The sequence below is a fragment of the Oncorhynchus mykiss genome, chromosome 3 (genome assembly GCF_013265735.2).
Source record: "Oncorhynchus mykiss isolate Arlee chromosome 3, USDA_OmykA_1.1, whole genome shotgun sequence".
In the NCBI taxonomy this organism is placed as follows: domain Eukaryota; kingdom Metazoa; phylum Chordata; class Actinopteri; order Salmoniformes; family Salmonidae; genus Oncorhynchus; species Oncorhynchus mykiss.
This window is the reverse complement of record NC_048567.1, coordinates 13121429-13143748: the sequence shown is the minus strand read 5'-3', so window position 1 is coordinate 13143748 and position 22320 is coordinate 13121429. Positions and strand designations below refer to the sequence as shown.

Below are 22320 nucleotides of genomic sequence, written 5' to 3'. Positions count from 1 at the left end.
CCGGCCGAACCTGGACCAATTGTGCGCCACCCTATGGGACTCCCAATCATGGCCAGATGTAATACAGCCTGGATTCAGATCAAGTGACTGTAGTGACGCCTCTTGCACTGAGATGTAGTGCCTTAGACCACATTGACAGAAAAAGTTGAATTGTTGCATCTCATTGTGTTGTTGTCCTCCGGTGGCTAGCTAGCTAGCTAAAACCGACCCTTTCCTAAATTAGCCATGGATGGAGATATGGATTTGGACTTGTGGTTTTACTTAAATTCTCTATACTGGCTAATGATTATAACGGCCATTCTGATCAACTATAAATTCATACATTGTACCCCTGGCCTAAGAGGATAGAAGTTCAACATGTAACTACTACATGTAGTTTGCTAATGTTAACTAGCTGGCCTACCACATCGTAGCCCATGAAAGGAAGTTAGGCTAGCAAGCAAGTTTTTTAGCCAGGTAGCCTAGAACAACAACAACTTAAAGCATATAACATTACTACATGACAGTCATAGACCGTTTAGGCAATATGAAACACACACACACGATATTTAGCTTATGTTGATTGGACTAAATTGTTTCGGGAATCTGTTAGGTGCAACTGTATTAGACTAAGCATCGGTGATTTGAGGATGTTGAAATGTTGAAGTGTAAATGGTGCTGGAATAGTGGAAGCTCCTGTTTTCTTTGGGACCTGCAGTAACTCCACTGTTCTAAATCAATAGTTGTTCAGTAGTTCGAAAAGGTCAGAAATATTAACTTGATTGACCCTGCTGTAGGTCATGTAACTGTTTGTTAAATGCAATATGCTTTGTGGACTTCACCGGACAGATGTTGCTCTCCGATTTTGTAATGAAACAAATGTGCGGTTGAATTTATTCTGCCACTGTGTCTTCCTATTGTCTCGGCTATAGGTCTATAATATATCACGGTGTCAAGGCATATGAACTAACAGATTATAGAACAAACAACAGAATTATCACAACACAGAGGTTGTAAAATGATTTTTTTCTGGATTGGCTTCTCCAGTGATTTTACCCCACGCACTGCTACTGGGGGTATCATACATGGACTGGGTGGCCCATAGGATAGAATGTATACCCATAGAATGGGAATGAGAACCCTGTATATCTCAATGCGCTGGCCATTCTGTGGAGCCCTAATGGTGTGTTACGATTGTTTTAAGGATGGTAAATAATGGTACAACTTCATTTAAATCTCAAACATCATGCAACCCAATCCAATTAAAGCCAACAACTTTCTCATTAAGACTGTGAGTAACACAGATAGACACAAGGAGCCTGAGAGATAATGTGTGTGTGTGATTTATGTTCTGTTGTGTATATGTCAGACGGGAGAGCTATCAGGACCACAATCTCCCAATAGACGCACCAATGCTACAGGGACGACGGGGCCCTCTGTCCACCCCAGCACCCGATACACATCTGGAACAACCGAACCCAGAGAGCAGAGCACGACGGCTGGGGGCTGAGGGTGGAGAGGGGGAAGGAGGAAGGAGAGGGGGAAAAGGGCCTACATTTCATCTATATGCACCGGAGTTACCCTCCTCTCTGCTCTCCTCTTTCTCACCTTCAGTGGAAAGAGATTCCCCCTCCACCTCCTACATCACTGTATTAGATGGAAGACCGGGATTCAACATATGCAGAGTTTACCATGAATGTGGACGCAGTGACATTGCCTTTACAACCTGCATTGAGGACAAAGGGTTGAATCCCGGCCTATGTCTACCGCCTGTTTACAAGGTCATAGTTTTGATTATAGCTGACTATTGAGAATAGAGCTGTATTATGTGGGGTGTGGTGGTTGCTTGGGTGAACTTGTTATGGTTGCTCCATCTGTGGAGGAGTACTGACTGATACTGCCAGTAAAGCTGCTTCCCCTTCCCACCTACCACCTCTAATTCTCCTCCCTCTGTGATTCCCCCTCCTCTCTAGGAAGGAATCAGTCTCACCTTAATTGCTGTTAAATCGGATTAATGACTGACCCAGGACATGTTGACTTAATAATCTCTCTTCTAGTAAATCTCCCCACTTCCCGTACATCACTTGTATACACTCGTCTTCATCCTCTCTCCCTCTGAGTCACTCTTACTGAGTCACCAATCTTACCCCTCTCACCTGATCTCTCTCTGTCTGAGTCCCCCATCTTACCCCACTCACCTCATCTCTCTCTGTCTGAGTCACCCATCTTACCCCACTCACCTCATCTCTCTCTGTCTGAGTCACCCATCTTACCCCACTCACCTCATCTCTCTCTTACTGAGTCACCCATCTTACCCCACCCACCTCCTCTCTCTCTGTCTGTCTGAGTCACCCATCTTACCCCACCCACCTCCTCTCTCTCTGTCTGAGTCACCCATCTTACCCCACCCACCTCATCTTTTCTCCAACACCCTTAACATTTATTTTACACTCTTTACAGTTCTTGCCCACTGCTTCTTCTTGACAGTCGTTGATGTTTTGCCAGTTGTTGATGTTTTGCCAGTTATGAGCTCTCTCTCCCTCTTTCCCTCTCTCCTTATTTCTCCTTCTCTCTCACTGTCTGTCTTGCCTGCATGGCATGTTGGAGTGTGTGTGTGTTAGCACTCATCGATGTGGGCCTGTCATTGCCTCCTAAGTGCTTTGGCAATACTAGGGATCTGCTGTCATGCCAGTGCGACTAATCTCAATCGAATGACATTGAGCTCGTATTGAGACGGCGGGAAGGGACATGAGCGTGTGTCTGGATGCTCGGCCAAGCAGCTCCCTCAGTCACACACAGTAGCACAGTCTGGAAGTCAGTGTGTCTGGTGGATGGTCTGCTCTTTGTCTCTCGCTGTGTCTGTCTGTCTGTCTTTCTATCCGCGGTCTCTTGTTCTTTCCTCTCCAACCATCTGTCTTTCTATGCCATCTCTCAGTCTCTCTTACTGTATTCTCTCCACCATCAGTCCATCTGTCTGTCTGTGTCAATGTCTGGATAGAAAGAGCAGTATGCATTTCACGCATAAGGATTGTCCATTAGAAAAGTCCACCAAAGCATTAACGTTTTTTGACATCACTGTCAAAGCGATAATTATGACTCAGCGAAAGAAACCCCCAAAATAAAATGAACTTGGGTTGAGCAATTTCATTAAGTCCTTTCAAAGAGCAGAAGGTTAATCAACTGAGGCCATGCTATAGTTCAGACATTCTTCTCAAGGGCGTGAGGACAGAGAAAGTGGGTCCATTTCTAAACCACTGCCACTTTTTTTTTTAAATGAAGAAAAGTCTCCGACTAGCTTTGTGTTCTAAAACTCATTTTCCTCTTTGTTGCTCGGTCTTATTGTTGGACTAACATCCTACTGCCTCAGAAATCTGCCAATCATACAAGGTTTGTTTTTCTCAACTGTACACATTGGGGGACAGACATAGCTGTGAGATAATACCACTGTATGTTAACTCTCTACTAAGTTTACACAAGCTGCCAAAAATAAGGTCAAAACCATTACAACTTCTAAGTATACTCTTACTGTCCAGAATGAATCCAGGAAACATATTGAAAGAGCATGAATCAATTAACTTTATCTGTGTGAATATAATGTAGAAGTAGAGATGTCCACGTGGCTATGTCCACGTGGCTATGTCCATGTGGCTATGTCCCTCCACTTACAACTTCAACGCCCATTTGGCTGTAACCCGTTTACTTTTCTATTTTCTCTCTCTCCCCCCCCTCTCTCTACATCCCTCCCTCTCCCTCCTTCCCTATCTCTCTCTCTCTCGCTCCTTCTCTCCCTATATCTCCCCCCTCTCTCTACATCCCTCCCTCTCCCTCCTTCCCTATCTCTCCCCATATCTCCCCCTCTCTCTACATCCCTCCCTCTCACTCTCCTTCCCCCCCCCCTCTCTCTACATCCCTCCCTATCTCTCTCTCTCTCTCTCTCGCTCCTTCTCTCCCTATATCTCCCCCCCTCTCTCTACATCCCTCCCTCTCCCTCCTTCCCTCTCTGCCTCCCGCTTTCTCTCTCCACCCCTCTCTTCCTCTCTTTCTCCAGTCAGGATTAAACATTTATCTCTGCGGTTCTCCTCTCCTTTGGCCCTAAACGCCATGTGGATGATAAGAGTCGCTGGGATTTGTCAAATTGTGTGCCATCGATTAACTGACCTTTCACTCCTGCGAGTCTCTCAGCCACTCCACTAACTGCAGACAGGCCAGATAGAGAGAGAGATAGATGGATACATCTCGCTGTTATTATTGTGTACAAGTTTGTAGTTACCAGGTGTGCCGGGGAGAGGGGACAGGGGTAGGGGGGCGAGGGGAAAGAGATGAGGGAAAGTGGGGGGGGGTGTAGAGGAGATGGGGGGGGGGGGGGGGGGGGGGGGACGGGTAGGAAGAGAGACACAGGGAGAGGGACTGAATAGTCCTTCAATTGTCCTATAGGTGCAGTATGTATGGGGATAACTGTACGCATTAAAGAGAGGTTATAGGTATTGTGAGCTTTGCTACCCATATTGCATTATACAATCAGGTCAAGAGAACTACGTTTTTCTCTTATAACATACGAAACAAAATGGCTTCGATAACTTTGCTTTTATTCATTATTGAGCTTATCACTTTAGACAGACAGTGCTGATCAAAGCTCAAAGGGCATTGTGAAACCCATTCAGTATGAGGTGCAGTCACATTGGTTCAATTATAATGAGAAAATATTGTACTTTGACTTTTTGCGGTGCTTAGCTATAATGTTTTATTGACATGATAACAAGTATTGTCAATAGGTCTATTTTGGATTTTGGTCTTATTTATAGTTGAATAATAAACCAAAAAGTTTGAACATAAAAAGCATGATTCCGTTCGGATAAACATTGGTAAATACATTCAGTTAGTGAGAGACAGTAGTCCTAACTGAAAAGCTAGAAGGGATATTGTCATCAATGGAGCGGGCTGCCACCAACCTGGACTCCCGCGTCGCCCCGCCTCAGAGATGCACCTGAGGCCGAAGCCCGAACTCCAAACACCCCACTGAACTGGACCTCTTTGGACTGCGCTGGTTCCGGACGGAGAGACGAAGGAAGTCCCGCGTAGTGATGTTACACTAAAAAATGAATAGTTTCGTTCAATTTATTTGTGATTCAACCCATTTAAATATGTATTTAATTTAATAAACGAGTTAAGGTTAATTCCGTATGTAGCCTATTGTTGGCCCTATAACCACGTCAAACACAAACACCACGTCGTGTTGGCTATGAATTTGCCTCATCATGGCCTAGTGCTTCCCCAAAAGAGAAGACACTCTTGGGGAAGAAATAATCAAACACATGACAAGTGGAAGATATTCGTGCTTTCTTCCAGTTGAATAGAACCGTCCCTGGGACTTGAGTTGTGTCCGGGAGGGCCACTTCAGCCTCTACATCACAGAAGAGCACAATGACAGGTGGAACCACTCCACCCATCCGATCAATCACCTTATTTACTCTTGACTGTCATGGCGAGAGGAGAGGAGACGGGTGGACTGGTGAGATGAAACAGGGGTAGCCTACTGGCTCAGGCAACGAGTATTCCCTGGAATTGAATGCTGCGCATCATCACTGAAGTGGGCCTCCTAGCGTCTCATACACTATCGATAGGGCGCTTGCCTTCCTCGACTCTGTATAGGCCTAGGCATTTTACCCCGAATATTTCATGGCGCAATTAGCATTAGAAAGTTGATTGTGGTTGAGAAGCAACATTCAACTACGAGGCATTCATAACACTGGTACCGAGCCTGAACTAAATGAGAAGGTGAATAGCGGTGCTATTCATGGGCAAATGGTTGACTTTCTAAATTTGCTTTAATTCTACAAATGCATTTCCTGAATTTAAATATATTATCCTTCCTCTGTGTGTATCCAAAAGGTTCATATATGTGAAATTATTGATATGGCTCCTCGATGTAAGGTGTAACGGTGCGTATGGGAACATTATTAAGAGATTATCCAGGAAAATTCTACATTTAGAAGTGGAGAAATGTCAGATTATGCATTTTCCCTCAGTGGATTGATTAACATGACGATATTGACCTCAACAGGTCACGTTAAAGCCAGGCAACACGGCAGCTCGATGTCACAGACTTTTTGGACACCTGCATGTGCAGGCATTTTGTAGGCGACATACTTTAAATTGATAATTGAATAATTATAATATATTTAAAATGTAATCGTTCATTTTGGAGTTCCTTGTCGACATATTATATTGTTGTATGCCTTGTTGTAAGCCTTTTAGTTTTGTACCAGAAAGTCATGGGATTAGAATTGATTATTTTGTAAAATACCGTTTTAACGTTGTAACAATTACATCTGTCATTATTGCAATATATTAAAAGGGAACAATACTAATAATACTACTAGCCTACTACTACTACTACTACTAATAATAATAACAATAATATAGCCTACGTGTTTGCCAAAACGGCACACAAATAGGCCTACCAAAATGTGAGAAATTGTTGTTATTATTATTATTAACTTATTTAATCGATTCGAATTAAGTTAGAAACAACTTAAACTAAAATAACCGATAGCTTATAACAAATGTAGCCTAATTGGACAGGCGAAGAACTTCAAGCCCAACCTCAAGATGAGGGGGAGGGAGGGCAGGGTGAGGGTGAGGGATGTGAGGAGAGATTTCCCCAAATGCCATTTAATGTCGGAAATATTTCTACCAAATATTGACAAGAGAAAGATCGAGGCAACCGGGAAGAGGCGGCACAAACCGCGGATATAATTAAATGAATGGTCAGTTTGGAGATGAGAGAAAACGAGGTTTGACACTTCCACCTAAACACTGCAAAAATTAAACCAAGACAAAACAAAAATATATAGAAAGAATGTAACTTTCTAAGTAAACAATATACATTGAATTATAAAATATTTTTCATTGAATGAGAGTGCAGTGAATTTTTGTTATTTTTTTACTTTCACAATTTCGGACATTTAGTCTATCAAAAATATCCTTAACCAAGCTTTCTGCCTTCATTTTATCATGGATACAAATCGACACTTAACTATTTCTGTACACTATTTTTCGTAATTGACGCTGAATTAAATTAAATGTATTATTATTAGGCTCTTATCATTATTCCATATGCACAGCATTGTCATCACCATTGTCACGTCTATATCATAGTAATAGCAATGCAAACCAATATACGATTAGAAGAGTAGGTCTATAGTCTATTAAAATTAAGACAACTTTAATTTAAGCCTTGAACTCAGCAACTCATAGTAGATGCTTGTGAGCAGTGGCAAAGTTGTGCAAAGTTAGATGATATATTGAATAATTGAACAGAGAAAAAATAAACATTCGGTCGGGTTAGGTGGACCTATTGATCTATCTCTTAATCTGGAATAGTTACATGCATCTATTGATTTATAAACACTGTTTATCTAGAAATGTACTGGCACAAATAATTGATAAGGTACACCCACGGTGCCTATAAATATGCATCAACGTTTCACCGGGGTAAACAACTTTTTTTTTTTTTTGGGGGGGGGGGGGGGGGGGGCAAGTCAAATCAAACAGAGGCTAGATTATTCCAAAAGATTTGAGAATTTTCTCTGCATCTATATCGCTGCCAGGTCACCCGTGATCAGCATCGACACATCTCCAACTCCCATCTAGGCTAAACACGAAAGCGCGCGCACACACACACAACTCTCTCTCTCACACACACACTCACATCTGAATTATAAAAGCAAATAAACTCACAATACCACTTATTTAAACTGCGATTAAAATCATATTATAATCGATTATATTCTAATAAACGTGTTATTTTTTCAAAAAAATCAAGTGCGCATCCAAATTTGCCTAGCCTATTTCCAACTGTATGGTGTCCCTATCACAACAAATAACAGCATTGTAAACATGTCAAATCAAATCAAATTGTATTTGTCACATACACATGGTTAGCAGATGTTGATGCGAGTGTAGCGAAATGCTTGTGCTTCTAGTTCCGACAATGCAGTAATAAACAACGAGTAATCTAACCTAACAATTCCACAACAACTACCTTATACACACAAGTGTAAAGGGATAAAGAATATGCACATAAAGATATATGAATGAGTGATGGTACAGAACAGCATAGGCAAGATGCTGTAGAGTATAGAGTACAGTATATACATATGAGATGAGTAATGTAGGGTATGTAAACAATATATTAAGTGGCATTATTTAAAGTGGCTAGTGATACATTTGTGGGGCTATTATCTAAAGCCTAAAACACAAACTTTAGGTCTGATTTTGGATACCCAACCGTTTTGTTACAATCATCCGCAAACTTCTACTCGCGCAATGATGAATGGGTCTGCCAAAATCACAGTTTCCCTGACATGTCACATGTATTTGCATCCTGGCTCACGAGAGCGTGAAAAAGATGACACAGATAAATGCAACTGCGGCCAAACATTACATACACTTTGTGAAGGTAAATTAGGCTGTGTCACTCATACAGACAGAGACACACACACACACAGAGAGAGAGAGAGAGAGAGAGAGAGAGAGAGAGAGAGAGAGAGAGACGGAGACCAGGTTGCGCATAGCCGACATTAGACGCCTCTTGCTACCCGTGTGAGTGCCTGTTTAATTGACTGATTGATACTGTGGTGTGGAGGTGAGGGTTAGACGTAAAGCGTTAACAAATAGAGACACTTAACGGCTAATCCGGGCCAGCACAGACAGCTCTGCGCGGGAGACAACTTCCCCCTCCGCAAGACGGGAAGAGCAGCAGTGGTCTCACATGCATGCTGGGCTGGTGAAGACGGGAGACTCAGATGTGACTCCCCAAAATCTAGCCTATTTATGATTGTTCACTATTTCAGGTAGGCTACTATATCCAGACTGGAAGCCAACTAGGAATTATCAAAACTAAAATAAACAATGATATAGATAGTTAATCGAATCTAAAGTAGCATTGTGTTAAAAGCTCAGCCTAATAACAATAATAATCCCAATAATATTGGTTTGTTACAAAAAGTAAACTCATAAAAAAAACACATCCAAAATCTAACAAACAAACAATCATATACTTTTTCTAAAACTAAAACATTTGACGGCCAAATATATGGCGTTATAGACGATGACATACCTCAAGTGTCTTTGCCCAGTAGTTCAGTATTCTTTCAACAGCCAAAGCGTGAGCAGTCTACCCAGGTGTGAGATCACTCTCCAGGCGTTTGTTCCAGTAGCGCACCGAGCCGGGGACCGTGGAAGCAGCACTACACAAACAACCTCGACCGAGGGAACTGACAGAGGGAGGGAGGGAGCGGAGGAGGTGTGCATCTCTCTGTGTGTAAGTAGTTAATTAGTAAATCCCCATTCGCTGTGCCTCGGGTCGGTTTGTTTTCCCCGGTCGACAAGCCGAGAGGAAAGAGAATTTGAAGTAGGATTCGACCCGTTTCCGCTCCTGTGTTTCGTATATGAGGTTTGTGTGTGTGTGTGTGTGTGTGTGTGTCTGTGAACGAGTTTTACTGTATATATATATAGTGTGTTTTTCCTTTCACACTCTTCTTTTTAGTCGCGCCGCCACAAGAGGAGCTCCTCTATCTTACGTCCTCACTGGTTCATCACATATACCTCACCCTTGCTCTGTTTTAGTGCCATTTTCCAAAAATGTCAATTTACCGAAATCTATGTCCATTTTTTGTACTCAACAATGCAATTACGCGTCAATTAACAAAGTATTGTGTTATTTTGCACCGCTAACCCATTTCAGGACAGGCTTAACCCATTCTCGTCAATTCAGTCTATTCCACGTTGGTTCAACGCAATTTCCTTGAAATGACGTGGAAACAACCTTGATTCAACCAGTGTGTGCCCAGTGGGAAGACGTAGAATTAAACCCCAAAATGCACCATTGTGCACTCAAAGTGACACCGTCAAACATCGTCGTTATTCTATCCCTTCACATATTCGCTCCCCTCACTATCCTCACTATTCTTTCAGACTGAATCCTCACTATTCTTTCAGACTGAATCCTCACTATTCTTTCAGACTGAATCCTCACTACTCCTGGTTAGATTCCATGCCAGATGATGCCTAAAAACCCATAAGCCACCGCCACAGCCACTGACATTTCTATAGGGAATTCATCATAATAGGTAAAAGAGAAGGTGAAGATACGGTATCATTCACTTTCACAGTCAATGGCCATTTATTTCCTCTTGCCACACATCCAACATTCAATAAAGGGGTGTAGTTAAATGTCTGTATGGGACATAATTCCCTAAATATCACTGTATACACCACAATTACTAACATGAGTAAAAAGACACATAGGGCTGCAAAAGCAAGGCTGTAGCGCTATGCTATACCACACACACACTTCAATGTACATCCTCAGTCCCATGCCAGCAATCGACCCTGCGCTAACCAACTTGAATTACTTAATTGATCCTCAAATCAGCTACTTAATAATCAGTTAGGTAAACCTATGGAACTCACTCGAGTGCAGAGAGGTGCAGTATCTGACAAGGGAGTCACCGAGACAGAAGAGAAGATGGAGAGAGGGATGTGGTGATGGGGTGCATGCATGGGTAGCAAGAGATAGAGTGTGTGTCACAGGAGGTTGGTGACACCTTAATTGGGGAGGACGGGCTCGTGGTAATGGCTGGTGCAGAATAAGTATCAAATACATCAAACATATGGTTTCCATGGTTTCCATGTGTTTAATCCCATTCGCTCCATTCCAGCCATTATTGTGAGCCGTCCTCCCCCCAGCAGCCTCCACTGGCGTAGAGACAGGGATGGGATGAGGTAGAGAGATGGGAGTACGGCAGGTGAGACAGAAAACACCATACAGATAGTGAGGATAGAGAGAGATACAGGTAACTGTCAAAGGAAACACTTGAGTAAATGAGAGACACAAAGAATATTGAAAGCAGGTGCTTCCACAGAGGTGTGGTTCCTGAGTTAATTATGAAATTAACATCCAATCATGGTTGGGGTCATATATAAAATGCTGGGAAGGCCATTATTTTGTCTACCATGGCTATGCCCCCATGATGTCGAGACACTTGTCAAATCTATTCCAAGGATGCATTGAAGCTGTTCTGGTTCTTTGTGGCCCAACACCCTATTAAGACACTTTATGTTGGTGTTTCCTTATTTTGGCAGTTACCTTTTAAGTCCACAGCAGATATTCAGAAAAACAACTTTCGGGTCAAACAAGAAACCAACACACACACACACACACACCTCTCAACCGCCCTCTAGTGTGTCCTGTGCTGATTTGACTGTCTGGGCTTGTTACTTAACTTCTAAAGATGTTTGTGCATGTTCTGCATGGCGTCCCCATCCTTTCTCTTCCCTACGACCCCTTCTATGTCCTTCTGACCTTTTCTGTTCATTTTTCACCTCCATGTTCCCTTGAGTTTCCTGTCAAGGTTCCCCTATAACACCAAACCTATCATCATACTGTGCTGAAGCATGCAATTATAAGTCCTTGATATTAACCCATGTCTGTTTACGTGTGTGTATCATAGTGTTTACACGTGTCTGGGAGGGGGGGCTAAGTGTGTGTGTGTGTATCATGGTGTTTACACACGTGTCTGGGAAGGGGGTTAAGTGTGTGTGTATCGTAGTGTTTACACACGTGTCTAGGAGGGGGGCTAAGTGTGTGTGTATCGTAGTGTTTACACACGTGTCTGGGAGGGGGGCTATGTGTGTGTGTGTATTGTAGTGTTCACACACGTGTCTGGGAGGGGGGCTAAGTGTGTGTATCAGTGTTTACACACATGTCGGGGAGGAGGCTAAGTGTGTGTGCATCATAGTGTTTACACACGTGTCTGGGAGGAGGCTAAGTGTGTGTGTGTGTGTGTGTGTATCGGGAGAAGGGGATATCAGACACATACACATACTCAGCAGATGAAAGCTCCGCCAATTCTCTCATAGTCCCTAAGGATCATAGGAATATTGATATGGACACTGGTGTGTGTGTGTGTGTGTGTGTGTGTGTGTGTGTGTGTGTCTCACAGCCGAAAGGGTGGAAGCAGTGGACAATACAGTACCTCCTAACCACTGACCCAAGGCCAATCCCAAGCGCCTTATAACACCAACAGGGTTGAATCAGTAGTGTGGTCACTGATCCTAGATCTGCGCTTGAGATGTGGTTCCGGGGTCTGGTAGGCATTCTGCCAGAGAGTAGTGGTGGAGGGGGAGGATGGATAACTGACCTACAGCATTCCCATTGATTGAGGTAATTAATATAAGTAGAGCAAGGGAATTTTAGCTCACTTTTCACTGTATAGATTTGCTGTCTCCTTATATGTTGTATGTTTTATGTCTTTTCAATGCAAATCCAATGTATTTTGTCCCCTGTCAGATTATGACAGCTAATTTGGTATAAGAGAGATTTTGATAGGGGAGGTTTTAATTGTGGTAAAACAAAGACGTGGATTGATTGATTGATATACAACCTAACAGCAGTGTGGGTGTCAGACTGCTTTGGAGTGAGGGGTTTAGAATCTAGTTTTTTAAGTCCATACTACTGTACATTTATCATGAATTTATACAGTCTGGGATTTACTGTAAAGTTCTATTTCTACATTTCTAGACTTTACTACATCAACAGTGGTATTGGCAGACGTTTTTACCTTGTTTCAAAAACGAGTCGAGAGAGAGAAGATAAGCCTAATAGGTACAGACAGAGATTGGGAAAGAGAAGGAGAGAGGATGTAGAGAGAGGAGGAGGGAGAGAAGGGGGGGGGGGGCGGACAGACAGACACGGAAATCCTCATAGACACTGACAGAGTCTGTGTGTGTGTGAGGGGGGGGGGAGAGTCAGGTAGGAAAAAGAAAGAAAGAGGGGGATAGATAGCGGGAGGTGACAAGCAGGACAGACAGGAAGACAGAAAGAAGAAGGTAGGAAATGGAGAGAAAAGGGGGGGAGCAAGCAAGAGCTGCACTGCCTAGTCTTAATCTGAGCTGTTCTAATCAATAGCCCATTTCCCATTGTTGCCAGAGCCCTTCGATCGCTACACCAGGGAATTAACACACCCACTTTAATCTAGAGGGGGGAGACGGGAGCAGCTGTGGAGGCATTCTCAAATGAAATCAAATATAATTGTTATCAGTGTAGGGTCTGACGTTATTACTACCACTGCTACAATTATCCCCAGCATATAGCTCTTCTATTCCCCATTAGTCTGTGTATTAGGGTGCAAACTGGATGAAAATAATCTGAATTAATGTTTCTTTGTTTACTTTTTCTGGTTTTAGATTGGGTTATGGATGGGGTGGGGTGGGGTGGGGGGGGGGTGGAAAGCCTGCTCTTCCTTTGACTGACAAATACTGAGCTGTGTTGTGTTGAGCTAATGACTGCTTCATGATGCCTACAGTCCCCTACTATAGCCCACTTCATGACACAATGCAAAGCAAGACATCATGTAAATCTGTTTGGATCTCCATAGATTCCATAAGTCTACCCATGACTCATGGTAACAGTCTATAGCTTCACCTACAGCGGGCTACTGATAGTCTGTGTGTCTGTGGGAGTATCTACCCTACTGCTCAAGTCAGTCTGCCTCGTCTTTAGCCTGCTATTGGTTAGCCTCATTAATGCAGACTCAAACAAGTATCCAGAATAATTTTACTAAATCAAATCAAAGTTTATTGGTTGCGTACACAGATCTGCAGATGTTATCGCAGGTGCAGCAAAATGCTTGTGTTTCTAGATCCAACAGTGCAGTAATACCTAGCAATCAAAAAACTATACAGACATAATCCAGAAAAAATATAAAATGACTTATAAAAAATGATCCATGACTAGAATACAGTATACTATACTGCGAGGAGCCGACAGAGATGGCCGCCTCGCTTCGCGTTCCGAGGAAACTATGCCGTATTTTGTTTTTTTTACGTGTTATTTCTTACATTGGTACCCCAGGTTATCTTAGGTTTTATTACATACAGTCAGGAGGCACTACCGGATATAAGAGCAACGTCAACTCACCATCATTACGACCAGGAATACGACTTTCCCAAAGCGGATCCTACGTTTTGCCCACCACCCAGGACAATGGATCGGATCCCAGCCGGCGAACCAAAACAACGATGCCATAAAAGGGGCAGACGAAGTGGTCAGGCTCCGGAGATGGGCACATCGCGCACCGCTCCCTAGCATACTACTCGCCAATGTCCAGTCTCTTGACCACAAGGTTGATGAAATCCGAGCAAGGGTAGCATTCCAGAGAGACATAAGAGACTAACGTTCTTTGCTTCACGGAAACATGGCTCACTCGAGACAAGCTATCGGAGTCGGTACAGCCAGCTGGTTTCTTGATGCATCGCGCCGACAGAAACAAGCATCTTTCTGGTAAGAAGAGAGGCGGGGAGGTATGCCTTATGATTAACGAGACATGGTGTGATCATAACAACATACAGGAACTCAAGTCCTTCTGTTCACCTGACTTAGAATTCCTCACAATCAAATGTCGACCTCATTATCTACCAAGAGAATTCTCTTCGATTATAATCACAGCCGCATATATTCCACCCCAAGCAGACACAGACGGCCCTGAACTACCTTTATTTTACTCTATGTAAACTGGAAACCACATATCCTGAGGCTGCATTCATTGTAGCTGAGGATTTTAATAAGGCTAATCTGAAAACAAGACTCCCTAAATTCTATCAGCATATCGATTGTGCAACTAGGGCTGGTAAAACCCTGGATCATTGTTATTCTAACTTCCGCAACGAATATAAGGCCCTCCCCCACTCTCCTTTTGGAAAAGCTGACCCCGACTCCATTTTGTTGCTCCCAGCCTATAAGGCAGAGACTAAAACAGGAAGCTCCCGAGCTCAGGTCTGTTCAACGCTGTTCAACCAATCTGATTCCACGCTTCAAGATTGCTTCGATCACGTGGATTGGGATATGTTCCGCATTGCGTCAAACAACAACATTGACGAATACGCTGAGCGAGTTTATTAGCAAGTGCATCAGCGATGTCGTACCCACAGTGTAGCTATTCCCTCTGCAAGGCAATCAAACAAGCTAAGAGTCAGTATAGAGACAAAGTAGAATCACAATTCAACGGCTCAGACACAAGGTGTGTGGCAGGGTCTACAGTCAATCACAGATTACAAGAAGAAAACCAGCCCCGTCGCGGACCAGGATGTCTTGCTCCCAGACAGATTAAACAACTTCTTTGCTCGCTTTGAGGACAATACAGTGCCACTGACACGGCCCGCTACCAAAACCTGTGGACTCTCCTTCACTGCAGCCGACGTGAGTAAAACATTTAAACGTGTTAACCCTCGCAAGGCTGCAGCCCCAGACAGCATCCCCAGCCGCATCCTTAGAGCATGCGCAGACCAGCTGGCTGATGTATTTACAGACATATTCAATCAATCCTTATCCCAGTCTGCTGTTCCCACATGCTTCAAGAGGGACACCATTGTTCCTGTTCCCAAGAAAGCTAAGGTAACTGAGCTAAACGACTACCGCCCCATAGCACTCACTTCCGTCATCATGAAGTGCTTTGAGAGACTAGTCAAGGACCATATCACCTCCACCCTACCTGACACCCTAGACCCACTCCAATTTGCTTACCGCCCCAATAGGTCCACAGATGACGCAATCGCAACCACACTGCACACTGCCCTAACCCATCTGGACAAGAGGAATACCTATGTGAGAATGCTGTTCATCGACTACAGCTCAGCATTTAACACCATAGTACCGTCCAATCTCGTCATCAAGCTCGAGACCCTGGGTCTCGACCCCACCCTGTGCAACTGGGTACTGGACTTCCTGACGGGCCTCCCCCAGGTGGTGAGGGTAGGTAACAACATCTCCACCCCGCTGATCCTCAACACTGGGGCCCCACAAGGGTGCGTTCTGAGCCCTCTCCTATACTCCCTGTTCACCCACGACTGCGTGGGCCATGCACGCCTCCAACTCAATCATCAAGTTTACAGACGACACTACAGTGGTAGGCTTGATTACCACTCGGAGTGTGGTGTCAGGAAAATAACCTCACACTCAACGTCAACAAAACAAAGGAGATGATCATGAACTTCAGGAAACAGCAGAGGGAGCACCCCCCTATCCACATCGACGGGACAGTAGTGGAGAGGGTAGTAAGTTTTAAGTTCTTTGGCGTACACATCACGGACAAACTGAATTGGTCCACCCACACAGACAGCATGGTGAAGAAGACGCAGCAGCGCCTCTTCAATCTCAGGAGGCTGAAGAAATTTGGCTTGTCACCAAAAGCACTCACAAACTTTTACAGATGCACAATCGAGAGCATCCTGTCGAGCTGTATCACCTCCTGGTACGGAAACTGCTCCGCCCACAACCGTAAGTCCCTACAGAGGGTAGTGAGGTCTGCACAACGCATCACCGGGGGCAAACTACCTGCCCTCCAGGACACCTACACCACCCGATGTCACAGGAAGGCCATAAAGATCATCAAGGACAACAACCAACCGAGCTACCGTCTGTTCACCAGAAGGCGAAGTCAGTACAGGTGCATCAAAGCAGGGACCGAGAGACAGAAAAACAGCCTCTATCTCAAGGCCATCAGACTGTTAAACAGCCACCACTAACATTGAGTGACTGCTGCCAACATACTGACTCAACTCCAGCCACTTTAATAATGGACAAATTGATGTAAAAATGTATCACTAGCCACTTTAAACAATGCCACTTATGCCAATATAATGTTTACATAACCTAAATTACTCATCTCATATGTATATACTGTATTCTACACCATCAACTGCATCTTGCCTATGCCGTTCTGTACCATCACTCATTCATATATTTTTATGTACATATTCTTAATCCTTTTACACTTGTGTATAAGGTAGTTGTTGTGGAATTGTTAGGTTGGATTACTCGTTGGTTATTATTGCATTGTCGAAACTAGAAGCACAAGCATCTGCTAACTATGTGTGTGACAAATAAAATTTGATTTGATTATACCCACATTCTGGCTTTTCTGTGGGGTCCAGCATCAAAGAAGTTCCCCTACATCAGTCTGCTACTTGCCTGTACTATCCCTCTGCCTCACCATCATGTTTCATTAGCTAGGGCGGTAGATATGTTCAATTGAAGAACCTATATTGGACTCAATATAAAATTGTAGAGCAAACCTCAAATGACAGCTTTTTCACAGTATAGTAATTTTGGTCAGAGCCACATACTGCATACTGTACACAGGACTGATACTATATGGGGAATAGGGTGTCATTTTGGACACACTTTTAGTGTCTACAGCTCCGGGTGTGGCCTATAGGTCTTTGCACATCCAGCCTAAGGAAACATCCTTGGGGGTAAAAGGAAAGACTGCATTACAACTCTCCTTTTCCCTCCCAGTCTCCCCCAAGGCTAGCGCCCAACTTTTCCTTGAATCCATTCCACTTCCTCCAGTCCCCTTTTGAAGTCATTTCATAACAGAGCAATTTTCTCGTTAGCGTTGGTCTTTAATTGTGGGTAATTAAGCGTGGTGGTGTGGTGGAGGGAGTGCTGCTCGGCCGACTACAGGGAAATTAGCCGCAGTTCAGCTGTGAAATATAGGGTTAAGTGAGAGAAGGGGGGGGGGGGGGGGGGGGGGGGGGGGGGGTGAGCGACTCCCAAACATGGGGCAGGCCATCTTGGGGGTAGGTAGGGCAGGTAGGACGGGAGGGTTGAAGAAAGGAAGGGTGGATGGATGGAGGGTGGATAGAAAGAGAGGGGTGAATCAGAGAGACAAGAATTGAGTGAGGAGGAAGGAAGAAGGATTTACTGAAGAGCAAAGGGAAGGATAACGGTAAGGACAGAGGAAAAGGGAAGGATAACAGTAAGGACAGAGGAAAAGGGAAGGATAACAGTAAGGACAGAGGAAAAGGGAAGGATAACAGTAAGGACAAAGGGGAAGGATAACAGTAAGGACAGAGGAAAGGGGAAGGATAACAGTAAGGACAGAGGAAAAGGGAAGGATAACAGTAAGGACAGAGGAAAGGGGAAGGATAACAGTAAGGGCAGAGGAAAAGGGAAGGTTAACAGTAAGGAAAAGGGAAGGATAACAGTAAGGACAGAGGAAAAGGGAAGGATAACAGTAAGGACAGATGAAAGGGGAAGGATAACAGTAAGGACAGAGGAAAGGGGAAGGATAACAGTAAGGACAGAGGAAAGGGGAAGGATAACAGTAAGGACAGAGGAAAAGGGAAGGATAACAGTAAGGACAGAGGAAAGGGGAAGGATAACAGTAAGGACAGGGGAAAAGGGAAGGATAACAGTAAGGACAGAAAAAGAATGAGGGCAATTCACAGGCACTGATAAGAGGGAATATAAAGCAAGACTGTATAAGGCAGGAACAATGTTTTTCCATCTATTTTACTATCAGTTGGTTGAATAAATAAACAGATAACACATCTAGTATAATGATCTCTTTATGTAGTGCAGTCATCTAATAAGATTACCTATAGACAAACATCCATGCAACAGTCCTCTGCCATGTCTCAGCCAAACTCTGAAGCGGATCAAGCTGACATGGAGTGGATTACTGACTTTACGAACTGGGAGTGACCCTTGATTAAATGTAGTACCCAGCTGAATAAAGCCCCCGTGCCCTTCACATCCGTTAATGCGTTTACGTAAGCCCGCCTAACGGCTATAAACGTCGGAAGAGCCATAAAGCAGATGAGGAATGATTGGAGCCATTGACTGTACTGTCATCGTCTCAGTGCTGGAGGACTGACTCTGGACCTGCCTTTATGACTGTTTTAGCTCTCATGGAACCATTCAACCTGACAATAATCAACCTGTTAAAGTCAACATAAATATCACCTCAGTCGACCAATGTACAAGACAAATAACTGAACCGCTGTGTTTCTGAGAGGTGTGGATGTTGATGCAGCCGACCTAATCATTGGATGAGGCTCAAAGCCACTGATCAACCAGCCAGGTTGTTCAAGATTGACGTTGAAATTGGACGTCTTTCCATGTCCTGAGAACATTTGGAAATGCCTTAAACCGACCACTAGGGGCAACAGTGAACACTTACCATCAAGTAGGATTGGGTTTTGATGGGGTGTTGTGGGGTGTTGTGGACAGGGTGCTGGCATGTGCGTAATCCCATGACTCTGAATCAGAAGGTTGTGTGTTCAATACAAGTCGTGGACACTTTATTTATTTTGGGTTTTAACCCTATCACAAACCATAACCCTTACCTTAACCATTCAGAATGAGTGACTAAACTTCATGTTTTAACCCTATCACAAACCACAACCCTTACCTTAACCATTCAGAATGAGTGACTAAACTTCATGTTTTAACCCTATCACAAACCATAACCCTTACCTTAACCATTCAGAATGAGTGACTAAACTTGACCTTTAACTACGACATTTGACCTTCGGGGAAATGGAACAATAGAGAGCAGCAGGAGCATCAAAATGTGACGTTTGGAGAACATGGATGAACGTCTAATTCTGCAGTGAGACAGAGCTTGTTGCTTTTCCAGCCAGGCATACTGAATAACAAAAATATACCTGTGATTGATATCATTGAAAAAAAATCCTATCCTTACTTGGCCTTTACCTCTGGTCCAGCCAGTGTTTCATGCCTAATGCTTTAACTGATCACACTGTGGCCCATCTAGATACAGCACTGACACTGCTACAGAGATACACCTCACAGGGGCTTGACTGAATGGTGTCACACTTTTTCTCCATCCCTAGCAAACACAGCTGATTAATGAAATTGCATTCTAAACTGAAGATCATGATTAGGTGATTGGAGTCAGATGTGTTTTCTGGGGCAAAATTGTGACACCAATCAGGCCCTCGAGGACTGGAATTGTCCACACCTGCTCTACAGGTAACTTCCCCCCTCAAATATACACCATTTTAAACCTACTTACATTTATAAGTGCTGCAAGCATTAACTAAGGCTAGCCACACACTGTATGAGTTTGAGGCTTACCTTGCACATTCATGCACACAAGCACATGAACACGCATGCTCACACATACATTCTGCACCTACAACTTCCGTCAGCTGTGCGAACATAATTGCAAAAGGTTTTTCTAATGATCAATTAGCCTTTTAAAATGATAAACTTGGATTAGCTAACACAATGTGCCATTGGAACGCAGGTGTGATGGTTGCTGATAATGGGCCTCTGTACGCCTATGTAGATATTCCATTAAAAATCATCAGTTTTGAGCTTCAATAGTCATTTACAACATTAACAATGTCTACACTGTATTTCTGATCAATTTGATGTTATTTTAATGGACAAAAAAAGTTTATTTCAAAAACAAGGACATTTCTAAGTGACCCCATGCTTTTGAATGGCAGTGTACAAAACATTGAGGACACCTTCCTTATATTGAGTTTCACCCCCAGAACAGCCTCAATTAGTCTGGTGCCCGAAAGCGTTCCACAGGGATGCTGGCCCATGTTGACTCCAATGCTTCCTAAAGTTGGCTGGATGTCATTTGGGGGATGGACCCTTCTTGATACACAAGGGACACTTTTGAGCGTGAAAACCCCAGCAGCATTGCATTTCTTGACACAAACCGGTGCGCCTGGTACCTACTAACATACATATTTTGTCTTGCACATTCACCCTCTGAATGGCTCACATACACAATCCATGTCTCAATTGTCTCAAAGCTTAAAGATCCTTCTTTAACCCGTCTCCTGTCATTGAAAGAGCAGGTGTTCTTGATGTTTTGTACACTCAGTGTAGGCCTACATTACAAATGCAACGCAACACGTTCTCAAAGAAGCAACTCAATTTCTCGTCAAAGAAGCAGCGCAATAGCAAAGGAACCGGCGTAGATCTATTTGTAGACGCATTGAGCGCAGTACAATACACTCCCGTGCGCATTCTGTAGATCAATCAATTTCTGAAGGAGCCACGTGTTTTCCCCCTCAATCTCTTGAGCTCTCTGTTTCCAGAGCACTCCGACGTCTTCTTTTAGTATTCCTCTCACTTAGTCTAAGGTGTCTATCCAGAGGCAATGGGAAGAGAGCATGCTTACCTTCTCCGATGCGCTCTCATCGACTTGGCAGTAGGTCCCACTTGAGTTTCCGGGGTCCGGTCGACGTAACTGACATAGACAGAGCTTTCTGACGACTGGGAATCAACTCATGAGCACTTTTCACTGCCGATCCTCCACATGTGCATAATAGTAGGCTAAAACAACTCAAATAAATATAAATAGGCTAATAAATAGGGTAGGCTATAGCTATAAAAGTTATTGATAAACAGAAAATAATCGGAATATTGAGTATTAGGTTAAAGAAAAACGGACCTAGTATGAGTAGACTGGTGTACACAAACAGGCTGGTAAAGAAAACAAACAAAACTCTGTTGAAATGTCCTGCCTAAAAACAAATAGGCTAGTGTGCTAAAAGAAAAGAGGACAAATGCAAAAAAATGTTGTCCGCTCTAAACGTTTCCTATGTCACTTCCATCTGCGTCCGCGGTGCGTAAGAGATGGGACAGGAAGAAGAAGCTGCGAACCAGATGGAGACATGACGAGAAACAACGCTATATGAGAGGGCGAGGCAGGTTGACAGTGTTTGCTAGGGGGAGAGCAAGCGAGCATGACAGAGAGGTCCAGGACGCGGGGAAAGAGCAGAGCAGAGAGGGGGTGGAGAGAAAGAGATTGAGAAGCTCATATGGGTCTAGCCCTCTACACCCAAACTGGCTGCACTTAAGTTTTTCTATCTGCTCTGTAAAATGTGTTCTGCGCGTGTTCCTGTGTGTCCACGAGACAAAAAATTGACCAGCCAACTGAAAGCAAAGTGGAAGACCGCCACTGAAAATATATGTACACGGTGGCCAGATAGAGGATCGATCAGGTTATAATTTTTCCCAAAGTCGGGGAAAATAAAGTTCATGGAGGAATGAAATTTGAAAACAGATGGCGAATCTCGTCGCCTTAAATAAGATTCGATCTCTTGGAATGGAGTGTAGATAATATTTGGTTGGACGTTTGATGAAAATGACAGATTTTTCATTTTGGACAGGTGGGGGTAGACAGGGGTGATGGAGAACAGTGGGAGGGGGTCCAGGGGCGAGTGACAGTGGGAGTGAGACTACGTGCAGGTGGTAGAGGGGGGATCCGATGTGTCTAGGGACAGAAACTAAACTTGGGAGGAGAAAACGGTGTATTTCTTCCCTTAGAGCTTATCCCATCCTCATCCCTCTATTTCTACCCCCACGGCGTGGTAACTGCCCCTCCCTTCTAACCCCGCACACCCTCGGCGTTCCACAAAGAGGAGGGGGGAGGGAGAGAGAGAGAACAAGAATACCAAATAAATGAGAAATTTTCGTACAGGCCCCGCTTCCGTGCGTTTCAT

General features: G+C 43.8%; 1 protein-coding gene across 5 annotated transcripts in view; it reads right to left on the bottom strand.

The window, feature by feature from the left end:
- The window catches only part of LOC118945979 (ETS domain-containing transcription factor ERF-like), a 56383-nt gene extending 34477 nt beyond the window's left edge, over positions 1-21906 (bottom strand). For 2 of the 5 annotated variants that reach the window (XM_036969618.1, XM_036969629.1), the window contains exons 1-2: positions 9101-9432; positions 4929-5068 (exon numbers count right to left, since the gene is read on the bottom strand). Coding sequence is in view for 2 of the 5 variants with exons in the window: in XM_036969613.1 (XP_036825508.1) it covers positions 20994-21013 (20 nt within the window). In the remaining 3 variants the exon portion in view is untranslated. Of the gene's footprint in view, positions 1-4928; positions 5069-9100; positions 9433-20993 lie in introns of those variants that run through there. The other 3 variants (XM_036969623.1, XM_036969613.1, XM_036969626.1) reach the window with 3 other exon arrangements.
- Between the last annotated feature and the right edge of the window lie 414 nt (positions 21907-22320).